The sequence below is a fragment of the Epinephelus lanceolatus genome, chromosome 4, assembly GCF_041903045.1.
Source record: "Epinephelus lanceolatus isolate andai-2023 chromosome 4, ASM4190304v1, whole genome shotgun sequence".
Taxonomy (NCBI): domain Eukaryota; kingdom Metazoa; phylum Chordata; class Actinopteri; order Perciformes; family Serranidae; genus Epinephelus; species Epinephelus lanceolatus.
This window is the reverse complement of record NC_135737.1, coordinates 33,604,876-33,618,696: the sequence shown is the minus strand read 5'-3', so window position 1 is coordinate 33,618,696 and position 13,821 is coordinate 33,604,876. Positions and strand designations below refer to the sequence as shown.

General features: G+C 40.0%; 1 protein-coding gene across 1 annotated transcript in view; it reads left to right on the top strand.

Annotated features, from left to right (window-relative positions):
- Positions 1-2: 2 nt before the first annotated feature.
- rasa2 (RAS p21 protein activator 2) overlaps positions 3-13,821 on the top strand; it is a 46,291-nt gene continuing 32,472 nt past the window's right edge. Inside the window, exons 1-4 of the mRNA XM_033631365.2 lie at positions 3-134; positions 3,162-3,285; positions 9,956-10,059; positions 10,163-10,257. Coding sequence (XP_033487256.1) covers positions 77-134; positions 3,162-3,285; positions 9,956-10,059; positions 10,163-10,257 — 381 coding nt within the window. The 5' untranslated portion in view covers positions 3-76. The remainder of the gene's footprint in view (positions 135-3,161; positions 3,286-9,955; positions 10,060-10,162; positions 10,258-13,821) is intronic.

Here is a 13,821-nt window from a genome sequence, read left to right as displayed (position 1 = left end):
TCTGCTTGCATTCATAAACGGATATGATAAACCAGCGCTGAATGCACCGGAGCAGCGACAACAGTCAGCTCTCACCATGGCGGAAGAGGACGACGCGAAGATTCGGATTTTACAGAGCCTGAGGGGTAAAATATGTAAGTCTCACTGGCGAGCCGATGTTTTCCGTCTCTCACAGGGGGGGAGAGAGGTCGGTGTAACAGGCGAGCGGCGAGAGGGGAAGCCGGAGGGGCGCGGCGTGCCAGTGCCATCAACAGTCGACAGTGTGGAGGCAGCGGCAGCCAGTTCATCTGGTCGGGCTGCTGGCTGGTGCCTAACGTCAAGTTAGCCTAGCATGCTAGCTGCGGCTAGCAGCTTGTTGTGAATGATTTCATTCATCGAGCAGGGCTCCGCGGCCGCCACTTAGCCTGGTCTGGCATACTGGGTGTTTTACGTGTGTTAGAAATGTTGAAGTTTTTAAAATTTGGGCGTTTCGTGTGCCCTGTAAGCTAAGGTAGCGATGGTGGCAAAGTAGGCTAGCTACTACCAACCGCTTCAGTCACTAACGTTAACCCTATCAGCTATAACGTTAGTCCTGCAGGCATCTGACAGTCGGGTAACTTAGCTAATGTTAGGTAATATCCATATTTTCAGCGACAACACAAACGCATTTTAAATAAGGCGTCAAGCAGCATTTACTCTATGGAGTTAAACGTTAGCATTGGCACCCAACCTAACGTTATATCTTGCTAACCAATGCCAATCATTGCACATTATGTCACAGTGCTATGTTGACTGATGGGTGATGACTTCAAGTCCTTTCAGCAGGTCTCTAAATCCTCACTGTTTGCTCTCTGACCTGCCTGCTGAGGCATTAATCAAGAATCAATTAAATGCAATTATCATGTCTCATCATTTAACACTCCATGAATGATTAAAGCATCTGTAGGAATGAGTTAGCTGCCTTGCCTGCAGCCATAGTATAGTAATACACTAGTCATGCATGTGATAAGAGTCCAAATCGGAAACGTTGGCTTTAATGTCAAATACTTCACAGGCCAGTTTCCTCATCCTCCCGCACAGGCTTGGCTGATCCTCGGTGGAGTACCTGCCAGGAGCCTGTGCGCCTGCTTGAATGTGTATTTTTCCTTTCTTTTGCCAAATTATTCAACTTCAAGATGTGTGTGGCTGCTCTTCAAAAGATTCAGCCATTACCAGCGTTTAGAGATTCAGATTACTCAAGCTGTACTGGTTCCCATTATGTACTTTTACTCACAGATATGCTGCAGCAGATTAACACACAACCATTAGTATTAACACACATCCATTAGTCTGCACCATCCTCCTTGTATTGGTGTTTGAGGTAATTGATTATGGTTGGGATTTAATTTGCCCCAGTGGTATTGCTTGATCTCAGCGGGGAAAGTTAAATACAGTGTGGTCAGTTTAGAGCAGAGTTTTTCTTGAATAATCCCACTGATTGTTATTATTATTTTTAATATGTAACATGTGTGTGAGCATCATTTGAATATGTGCTTGGGCAACATCTTCTGTTTCTAAAATAGGCGTAGCCCATATCATGACGAGCTAATGACTGCCTCAAAGTCTGACCTTACTGTACATGTTTACTGTAAGGTGAATACAGGCTAACTAGTATGTGAGGCCTGTGTGCATAGGGACACAATAAAAAGACAAATGTCAGTTTCACTACTATGAATTAATGAGAAAACAGTAAGCAGAACAAAATAGAGGAACTATCGTGGCATGTAACTCACTTTGCAGTCTTACGAAACTCCATTCTTCCTCGTTCACACTTTGTCATTTTTCCTTTAGCCTACATCAATTGAGGTGGCATTCTGTAAAGATGTATTGTCACAGCAGGTTTTAGATGGCCATTATACTTTGATTTATGCCCTTGTTTGCTTCATTTTCAGATTAAAATCAGGAAAAGGCCAGTTGACTCAACAGTATGAAGCTTAGTAAGGTGTTGTTAAGGTGTACTTTCTGACCTTTCAGTCATGGTTTTCACAGGGTGACATGCTTCATTGAAATGTTATTGAGAAGACATGGTAGTAGGGTAGGTTGGCCCACTGTATATGTTTGTATCTGCGTGCATATGTGCTTGTGCGCTCTACTCCCACCAGGTCATCCTGGTCCAAGCTTAGTGACAACTTGGCTGTTTTTACTAGCTGTTCCTAAGATTAGCCATACACAATTATTAATAGCCTGTTAAAAAGCTGATCTCACCAGTGGCTTTTCTTAATTAGGTCTTCACCTGGGCTTATGGTACCTGTCCAAAGCTAGAGGACCACTTTAGACTACTGCCCTTGTAATCCACAGGTTTAAATGGGATCCATTGTGAGGTTATTGATAGTGCTGTGTTTGAGTGACTGCCATTTAGCTGCTCTGACAGTTCAAGTGAAACTTATCTGGCTTTGATTTGGGGCATTTTTTTTATGTATGTGTTGCACAAAACCACATGGCATGTATTCTGGGCCTGCCTGCAATGTAATGGAAGTGTGCGCATGTGGTGTTTGTTACAAAGGTGTTTGTCATTTGTGAATCAGCGCTGTACCATCGTCATTGGTTATCCTGAGGAAGTCAGTGTTTCATGTTTTTAACCACATATGAGCCTCAAGTCTACTTCAGCTACATCCGCTCTGCAGCTTGCCCAAACAACTGGCAAGAGCCAATGTCCCCATACGAACATGAGGATGTAAAAGTGAACTGTGTATGATTGCAATCACATGTGCGTTTATTGATTAAGATTAGCTTGTACTGAGTCAGCTTCATTGTATGTAACCTTTACTGTCATAACAGGACATTTCCTTTCCTTTTTTGATGAACATTAGCAGCAGGAACTTAAAAAAAAACCAAAACATTTTTAGCTTAACTCCAGGCTTGTCATTTGTGTATTACAACAGATTAGCAGAGTAATTCTTTTTCACAAGATTTGAGACTTATTAGATGCCCATGTTTTCAGAATCTTTTAAAGGTTTGTTAACATGTCATTTAGTTCACGTTTCAGTCGAGCAGTAAAATTAAATTGTACACTGGAAGGAGGTATAGAGAAAGATGTGTCAAAGACAATGTACACGTACTGAATTGTACTTTAAATTGGGAAAGACTGCTGTTGTTTTGATGCTAGTTGAGATAGTAATGATGTTCTTCTCTTTGTGCTGCAGGTGAAGCTAAGAACCTAGGTCCTGTCTCAGGTCCAAACCGACAAAGGGATCTCTGCACCTTTTGCACCATAAGTCTGGATCAGGAGGAGGTGTTCCGCACCAAGGTGTTTGACAAAAGCGTCAGGTAAGCCAGATTACCCCTGCGTCCTCTCCCTGTGTTATTTCCAGTTGGTGCTGCAGTTTAATAGCTGTTACTGCACAGGAAGGTGTTGGTTATGTTAACAATGCAGCAAACGGTCAACTTTAAAACATTACACTTTTATTACATTTCATAAATACCAAGTTACACCATGTATACTTTGGTTACATGAAATTGCATCATGATAAGGATGTGCAAAATTTCTCTTTCAAGGTGGTGGTCAGTGTCTAAACAGTATTAAAGGTGTATATATTTTAATTTTAATGTAGCAAAGCCACTCTATTTATTATTTGCTCTGATGGTGAGCCTTTCATATCTTTCTTAAAAGTAGTAGCTGGATGGTAGTTTGGCAAACGAGGGCTTTGGCGATATAGAGTAAAGTCAGTATCACAGTGTTTTTGACTAAATACCTCTATCGATATTGAAGGGTTCGCTATTGTTGCTTTCACAGAATATTTATACGATGAGATATTTAATAAATGATCATCAGTAATGTGCACATGATGACAGAGTGGTAAAAGGAAAATAATCGAGCAGCTAGAACAGTTCAGTGAGTTCCCAAGAGTTACATCACTTTACTTTGTCACAGCCTTCAAAACCAGGAAAAGACAACATTCATGATATTATGAAATCAAAAATCTATGATGATGGTTATGTCTGAAATCACTTCCCATATAGTCATATTGTGGAGCTGTCTGAATGTATAGTGGGAATTATTATACCCTATATAGTGGACTCAAAGTATCCCACAATGCATAGTGAAAAGTAGTGTACAACTGATGATCACTAACCAAGCGCAAAACCCCATCCTGCATCACGCTGAAGGTGTGGACGGACTGCATGTGACAGATACAGGGATGATTGAGAGGAGAGAGTTCGATTGCAACCTGTTGTACATGTTTAACTTATGATGACATGTTGAAGTTTGTTTTACCAGTTTCTTAGCCATGTAATAAACTGTGCATCTAATGTGTAGTTGTCTATCCTGAAGAGAGTAAAATTAACTTGCAGTTGATTTTCTCTCGTGTTTAACATTACTGTAGGCTTAAAAAGAAGGCTAACGCTAGCTAATGTTAGCGAGCCTGCTCAGTACAAGCCGTGATTTGTGCCATAATGGCATTATGTGTATCGTTACACCTTAAATTCACAAGTTATTACATGACTGACTGGTAAAACAAATTTACAGAATTACTTGCATTTGCAGGTTGCAGTCGTGCTGCTCTCACTCACCTTGTCCATCTGCCAGTACAATGTTAATATGTTTATTCTTAGCAGAGCATCACAACACAAACAGCCACACAGTACTTTGTAACATTATTTATAAATTTAGGGAAAATACCTTTAGTATAATATCATGTATTTATCACAAATATGCATGTTGGTATTTGTTGTGGATGGTCCACCAGCCACCGTTGATACGACATTTTTTAATTGTGCGACAACAATGATATAATTAATGAAGCAGAGAAAATGTAGTGTCCAGTGTCTTTTCAAATATCACAGTATCAGTATATTATCAATGTATTTCCCAACCCTATGGCAAACTAAATACTACTTTATTTGGCAAATAAAGAGAAGTAAAAAAGATGGCAGTAAGATATTAAAATCTATCTGGCTAGTACAAAATAGTAGAGGTTTTTTAAAAGTATGAAGTGTACATTCACACGCTTATAATTTACATCAGGTCCACACCAATAGTGTAGTTGAATATTATGAGTGGAATTAAAGTATTCAATGGTTTGTTTCCCAGACAGTGTGATACTCAGAGCTCAGAGTGACTCAGAAGGAGGAGAAATGATTGTGTACAGTGTTTCGGTGTCTTGGGTTTTGTCATGTCAAGTCATTGCACACCTCATCTATAGCAAGTTGTGTTGGCTATACAAGAAATCCAAACATACCTCTGTTTATATGCGGGACAAGTTTCGGGTTCGGTGTGTTATTTGTGTCATTGTCTTCTTAGAGTTCATTTTTGAGCAGTGAACCTTCTCTGAGGTATCGGATGTGTCATTTACAATCCAGTCCCATATATATTATACTGTGTAATGTGTATCAAAAGCTTTGTAGTTGTTGACTGTTTATCGGCTGGAACTTCAGATGTCATTTGTCATTTCTCAATTTATGGAAATAATCATGTATTTCAGCTTTATTCATTTGAATGTAGGAAGATGTGAATCTGTTTGATAGGGCGAGGAAAGAGCAAGATAACCCCACCTAACACTGGGTTTTTCCTGTAAATGTATCCCATATCTCTTGTTACAGAAACAAATACCAAGATAATGTGCAACATTTTGTTTCAGGAACGATGATGATTAATTCATGCTCATATGGATTGATTATATTACTCCTGGCTGTTGTTATTCTTTGTGTAATTTACAGTGTGTTAAGGCCTGAAGTCAAAGCAAAGCTAAAAGAAAACAGAAATAACATGTTGAGAAAATCTCTCATGTGGAAGCAGTTATGCTAAACTCCGGACGGTTTCTGTTTGTTGCAGGCTGATCATGTGAGAAATGTCCGGTTTGAAATTCAGTCACTTGATTACATCTTACAAACTGTTAATAAGTGACTCAGAGCTGTATGTGTGCAGGGTACCATTGTAGCTGGGAAACATGAAGTGATTCAGATTGAAATGAGCTATTTTACCAAAAGCTATGCGGTTCAGAGAAAGGTGTGGGAGATGGGCACCAGGAAACCTTTTTCGGTTTCTAGCTACATCATTGCACATCTCACTGTAAACATGGGCCTGCCTTCTCGAGGTATTTCACAACAGCTCGTTTTTTTTCCCTCCCTCTCCTGATTTCGGTGCCGTTCAAAAGGATTTTACAGTCTCTGAGGAAGTGTGTCCTCCCACGCTCTCCCCTGCCTTTCTCTCTGTGTCACTCTCAACTACCTTAGCCTCTGTTTAGCACATCTCAATAATCACTCAGATTTTGCCCGCTGTGTTTTTTTTGTTTTTTTTCCTTGTAATTTATTTCATGACGCTTGACTCATGCCTGTTGCATGGGCTCCTGTTTCTATTGGTTTAAAGGCTGTGTGGAAGCTCTAATTGCAGCTAATCCCTTGGATAAAGCAGTCATGTTCACACAGTTGTGGTCAAGTGGAGCTACCGAGCATTCTCATGTTATTTAGAAGCAAGGGTGACAAAAGAAAGGACGGTAGTATAGTGGGTGTACGTTTGAGTGTGTGTTGAATAGGAAGGTTACAAGTGCTTAAATCCATGTGATGTTGAGGAGGATGTGTGGGTGTACACTGGATCTGTTGGCCAAACCCAGTGCGGAAGTGTCAGGCAAGATGTATCACCGTCCAAGATGTATAAATGGTAGAGGGAGGCATCAGTGCGGGGATTTACAAGTTACAGGGCCAGGTTAGCTCAATACTAGGAGTAAATATTTACACAGATATGTGTGTTTACAAGGCTAATTTCCAGGTCCCCATTGATTTTCTTTTAAAAACTGAAGTGGAATTGTAAAGTATAATTCATTAAGGCACATGAGCCATAAACTCCAGTAATGTTTGACAGACATGTCTGACTGGCACTCCTTCAAGTTCTTCTTTTAAACTGGTTGACACACATCACACAAGTGTCTACCAAGTTGTTTATATGCCAGCTGCCCATTACTTTAAGATGCACCTTTATTGATCCCCAGCAGGAAAACTCTGTAATATGAAGCTACATTAATGTTTAATTTATGCCCTCAAACGTCAACTGAACTGGCCGAAGGTGATTCGTAAAATACATTTTAAAGACAGGGATTGCAGTCGGACTTGAACATATGAGCAGTTAATCCAGTACAACTGTGTAAGTACTGTTCAGTCTGTTTGGGACAGGTGGTCCATCTGCTGGCAGCACGTATGTCGAGGTAGTGCTTAACCTACAATTGGCTGTGTCAGATCAAGCTGTCTACCTCGCGGTGTTGGTCGTGAGGTAGTCATGTTGGCAGGACGGAGTGGCACAGATGCTTGAGCCCTCTGTGTATGTGCCAGCTCCTACAGGGCAGTAGGTCCCAAGCTGAACCCAAGAGATTTAAACACTTTGCTGCTGAGCCATACGTTATTGTAGCACATGCTGTTTTAATAATAGAGGTGTGTATGTTCTCCTCGTGTCTGCATGGGTTTCTTCCATATTTCTTCCCACAGTTTAAAGTCATGCAGGTGTCGGGTAGACTGGAAACCCCAAATTTGTAGGTGGTAATGTAGGTTGTACCCGACCTTTCGCTAGGGCTTGATGATATTGCTGAACACAGTATTGATAAGAATCATCCTTGAAATCAGCTGAATTTTACTGTAGTATTTCCAAGATGTAAAAAGTGCTTGGAGTTTAAATAAAGTGCTCGTAAGGGCTTGAAATTATTACTTTCAGAATAAATTACTATCTGGTGGAATAATTTGCTTTTAGATATAGAAATAAAATTAGTCAGATTGTACGACTAGATTGCACAGGTGTACCTAGGGCTGGGTACCAATACCTTTTAAAGTGGTACCCATGCCAATAGACTACTTTTTTCGATACCCATCACGTAAATTGAAGCATTCAGTTACGTAAGATGCCACCAGACACCACAGGCATGTAGTATAGCCGTACTTTTAAATGTTTTGGTGGCATCTTGGCACGCTGAACTTCCAACTCTATAAATACGCCATGCTCAATTTCACCACACCACAGACTATATGGGTGGTAGCTGCTACAGTAGTGAGCCAATCACATGTCACGTTAAATTGCGCTTGTAGTGACTGTCTGAGAGCAACACAAGATACAAAAATATAACATATAAATAGTATTTTTTCTAGATCTGGGTATAAAACGATCAAATCCAGGTATCATTTGACTGGAGCAGTTTCAGTACCACTTGGAGTTTTTTTGGTCAGTACCTGAGAGGTATCGAGTACCCAGGTGTACCTAATAAAGTGGCCACTAAGTGTATATATTGTATATAAATGTGTAATTTACCACAGGTGTAAGGTGCTGGAAATACACCTTGAAAGTGCTTGAAAAGTGCTTGAATTTTACTCATGAAAAAATGTAGAAACCCTAAAGAATATTTTCATGATATTGATAAATATCATGACAACAAATACATGCTTAATTATTAATATTACATAATCAAATTTCTGTTCAGTGCAAAAATTTCAACAACATCTTGTATTCACTTTTAAATAGAGTTTGCTTAGAATCATTAATTTGCCAGCCTGATGTCCTCACAAAATAATTCCACTGAAAGTTCACATATGACATTAAACAGTATTAGTAGGTATAGCGGATGGATTTTTATTGTTACTAGTGGAAGGACCCGTCACTGGTAGAATAAAAGCTTTCCTTAGTTGGCTTTTAGCTGTATTATCTGCCTAAATCTTTTATTTTACTCTCCAGATATCTTTGTCACATTCCAGATATTTTACTCATCCCATTTAGTAATTTTCCCATTTAATTTGGTGAGCGTAGAGCAATATTGTACAAAAACATCTTCACAGATTATTGTTGCGGGGTTTGTACACCGTTCAGCTGCATATTAAGGAAATGACAAGACAGTTTTACGAGAGAATGGATGGCAAAAGTGACAGATTTAAACCCACAACATAGCGAGAACATTCCCCACAAACTCGATGAGTCATAAGGGCACCCTGTGTTGTCCACCTTCTGCTCAGACGGTTCATTTCCCAGGAAATTAACAAATCCTGTGCTTATGATAGCTCTGCTCAAATGTGATAATGTCTGCTGATAACACCAAGTTATTTCAGTGATTGTCCGTTTTTTTCCTACATAATCTGGGCCATGAAACAACCATGTATCACAGTACATGATCGTTATAACCCAACAGCTGTACATTACATGAGGCAGTTGATTTACTGATCACAGGATTTTAGAGTACAGAATTAGGTCAGGTGGACGGCAAAGATGTAGCTGAGGAAATGACACATATAAAGTACAAGAAGTGACTAACAGTTTGTAGCATGCAGCAACACTCAAGCCATTTAATACTGTTGACATCACTCACATTACTTTATAATAGTAGCTGCCGTTTGCAGCTTATAAATGACAAAGTACTGCAGACCTGGTTGAGCCGCAGACGTTGATGTGGTGGGACCAGGTTATCTGCAAGGAGTCAAGGTTCAACTTGAAAGAGGAGTTATAACGGTGTACAATGCATTTTCCCCATGCAGAGGGCAGAGAGAAATCTTGGTATCATGAGGTCTTCCTGTCGCTCATGGTGTAGATGCCTGTTCTCACATACGCATTAAAACATCCTAATCTTAAGCAGGTTTATTTGTATTGTTAGCAAATGACTTGTTTTAAGTGAATAAGACTTTTGACTCAATAAAACACAAAATGAATTTATACAAATTTATGAATTTATACAAAATGATTTTATTTTTATTTACCACAGAGACATTCAAAAAGGTGTTTTCGGCTAAGCGTTTAAAATCAGATAACGCTGGTGTTGCACACAGTCAAGAAGTCAAACGTCAGTCTTAACAAATCATTAATTAAGCTGACATGTGTGTCATGGCTCAAATCGGGCTATAGCCACTAATCTGTCTACAGTTCATCACAAATTAAGCCACCTACTACACACACTCTTGGTCATGTTCTCTCACACTGCCTTTTTCCACATTAGATTCAACCTCGTGTGCTAATTTAAACCTCTGCCTTTATTTACAGCCCTTTCTACGGAGAGGACTTCTACTTTGAGATCCCACGTCCATTTCAGTGTTTATCCTTCTATGTTTATGCCAAGAGCGTTTTCCAAAGGGAGCTACCTGTTGGTAAGTTGCATTCAGTAAGGCAGTGTGTTTTCAAATCGGAGTGGACGAGTTGTAGTTTAATGTGTGTGTGTGTGTGTGTGTGTGTGTGTTTGTGTCTTTACAGGCAAGGTGTCAATCCGGAAGGATGACCTGTGTAAATACAGTGGCAAGGAGCACTGGTTTAGCCTTCATCCAGTAGATCCTAACTCAGAAGTTCAGGTAATTTTTTGCAAAAGTTAAATGTTTTGATGATTCACAAATGTGGTTTAAAAATTTGCCATCCAACTTATAGCATGTCTCATCCTGAATTTAATGTAATAAATATAATTTTTGTCTTTAAATTAGACATGCTTGCAAGTTGCCACTAAACTTGCTGATAATGAGATTGCACCGCTCACTTCAGGCTCAGGGGAGGCACGCTTTCACATGTTTCAGCGCCCCAACACAACAAGCAGAACATTCACCTGCATGTGGACTAAGATTTGCATACAGATAAGATTATTTCCATGTGAAAGTACAGTTTAATAATAGTCTCTGTCCAGGCTGCGTGTTTTAACTGGTCGAAAACCAGGGACTCCATCTACACAAAAACGTTTTCGTTTTAAAATGCATACTTCTCCGGAGCCTGGCGTTTTTGAGCCCCTAAAACAGAGAGCTTTTAAAATTCTGCTGATCCTGTTTTAGTTTGAAAACTCTGGGGTTGTGTTTGCGTCTGTACGGGTGAAACAGAGACTTTTAGACGACGATGATGATGACCAGACACAAGTTCGTTTCCTGATTAGGTCTTAGCAGTCACAGCTTGTCAAGCCAAAACATAATAGCTAGGTCTACGCACCTTTTGTGATTTTATCCTTCTTGTTCCGGTACTCCTTTCCCGTTGCCATGGCTTCCTCTGGTGATGGATAATGCTCCCGGCCGGAACCATGATAATATGTTACCGTATTTTCTTCAAAATGACTACCAATGTGTTTTCTGACACCTCGACCGCCTTATACTCGTGTTACTTTCATTAACAAACCTCATGTTGGTCAAAGAGAAGAACTCTCTGGTGTTACTTTTCACCATCTCTTCTTCCTGTTTATATCGACACACACATGTCCAGTGCTCATGAATGGTTATGTGATATGTGTTAATATTAATATGGGTCGAGATTATTTCCAAAATGGTGCTAAAATGCGTGTGTGTGTGTATGTTTTTTTTTTTTGTTTTGGGCTCAACAGTTGACTGCCACGGTCAGCCCCCGCTCAAAAACTGAATGCAAGTATCACAGCCGTCTGGTTGCAGGAAAATTAAATTCAATATGTCAGACTTAATTTGGAAAGATTTTGGCAGGCTCTTATTGTCACGACATAAAGGAAGTAAAACATGTTTTAGACTTCTTGACTTTTAAACAAGAATCCCAGAGGATATCTAACAGGTTTGTGATGGAGCTGGTTGCAAATTGGTGTGTGTGGTGAAAACGCCATGACCGTCCTGCGCAAGATGAGATTTGGACATTATTGAGAAAAACACCACTATAGTAAATCGATAGATCAGTGTTATTGTTTTGAAAGTCATTATTTTTACCACCTGACAGATTTAAATTTGAACAAAACCTATAAATCTGGACTTTCGTGTTGTGTTTCAAAAGTCTGGCTAAAATCCTTAAAGTCACCAAATCACTTGCATCTTTTTTTATCATGCTAATGTAGCTGGTCTTTCAATGCAACTGTATACAAGATGGTTGCTTATAATTTGCATTCTGCCTAAATCCAGAATCCTAAATTTATTGTTTATACAACCAGTATGTCAGTCTGCTGGAAGCCCAACAGGAAATATTCTGAAGTGTTACAAGGCAAGTTACAAGTTTCCCATGATTATTTGAACATTTTAAAATAAAGACAGAGGGCCGAATTCACAAAAGGATTGTGTGGCTTTTGCGGCCGCTAAACCGGTAAAAATGGAGCAAACAGATACCGTCTAATTCACAAAGCACGTGCAGAGGGTGAAATGCTCCACTAATTGCACTGCCAAGCAGATTGTGTCTCGGTGCTCCGGTGTTATTTGCACATATTTAAATGAGGTAATATGCATATATTTGGCAGAAAAATTGCGTCTTTAGAAAGCTGGTGCAAACTGGGCCCTCCTCTGTGGAAGCCTCTCACCCAGACTTTCCAGTGATCGTGGCAGCAGTGATCATCTGTTAAATCAGTCTGTAAATAATATTTTGACATTATTATTTAATCATTATTACTTTAATGGCATCCGAAGATATTGATGCGTTGAACAGGTGACAGTCTGTGGTCGTTCTCAAAACGCACTTGTGTCACACACTTCAAAAGCAACTTTCAATAATTTCTTTTACAAAACGGGGGAAACAAACGCGAACAAAAACGGTTCCATAATTCATATTAAATTGAAAAGATAATGAAAAAACAGCTACAAGTGAGAGGGAATAGTGATAAAGTGGTCAAACTTTGTCAAATCCACAGCCTCAACCCATCCGACACTGTTAGACTGACTCACCAGCAGACGTCACTACATGAGGGTATACAGTATTCAGTACTTTGCCAAACAAAGTCTGCCATTGTTCTGCCACGGTGTTCTTGGCGCAAAGCCAGCATTTAAACTTTGCCATGTGTGGCTTATTGCAATCAGGGGGAAATCAGGGGCAAACTGCACTCAGCTGGTATATCATTAGCGCAATATCCTTTGTGAATAGGATGTTAAGACTGAGCAAACTGCGGGTGCAAATGAAGTGCAATTCAAGGTGCTATCAGCGGCCGCAGTTCATTCTTTGTGAATTCGGCCCAGATACTTGTAAAGTTGACTGCAGCTGTCTGTAGCATTTGTTAATTATTACGATACTACAGCTATAGTCTTGACTTATGAGGTGTTTTCGGTCCTATGTATGTTGCATGTGTTACAACGGTCCTTTTTTTGCCTTTCAGCATCTTATTGATCTCTTTTTCAGTGTGCAGCTCTTGTTTCTGTCACATATAGGGCATGTGTGTGGGTTGTTCTATTTCAACTGTACATTTCTTTGATCAGATAGTTTTTGTGGTCTGGTTGTGTTGGCTGAAACTACAGCACACTACCACTTCTGTGCTGCTGTAGCTAACGTGTTGACTCTAGCTGCCATTAGCCCACGCCAGACTATTCTGGGTATGTGCTGCTACACTGATTCACTCACAAGTAGACACTTTCAACTGCAAAGTTACATCAGTGAGTGATGGAGGTGTTATTGCAATGCCTCTCCGGCTTGGTTTGTAGTCAAACAGAGGCTGTGTATGTACCCTGTGAGCAGCTTTTATTTCACTGTGAACCAGCTCGGTTAATAAAGAAAACAGCACAGGAGGACAAACAATACACACTTTTTTTGACCACATTTATTATTCAGCAAATTAACACTCACATTACAACCACCTATCCCCCCTTTTAATGATGATATTTGCACACTTAGATCTTTGCAAAGTAGTAAGTATTATATTGGCTTAAAGGCCTATCTTGCATCAGAACTACTCGCCATCTCAGCCAAGTGCTGAATTGCAGAGACAGAGTGCAAGTGTGTGGGCGTTTTGTTTAGTCCTTTCTCTCTCTCTTCCTCTCTAGCTCTCTATCTCTCTCACTCTCTCTCACTCTCTCTCTCTCTCTCTCTCTCTGACACTTCCGAAGGCGAGACCGGCAGCCTTCACCACATCCGACCCCGTAAAGATCTTTTATGAGTGATGACAAAATTCACAGCTGCTGTAGTTCTTGTCACACATGGCACCTCCATTAACCTAAAACAACATGAAACATGAG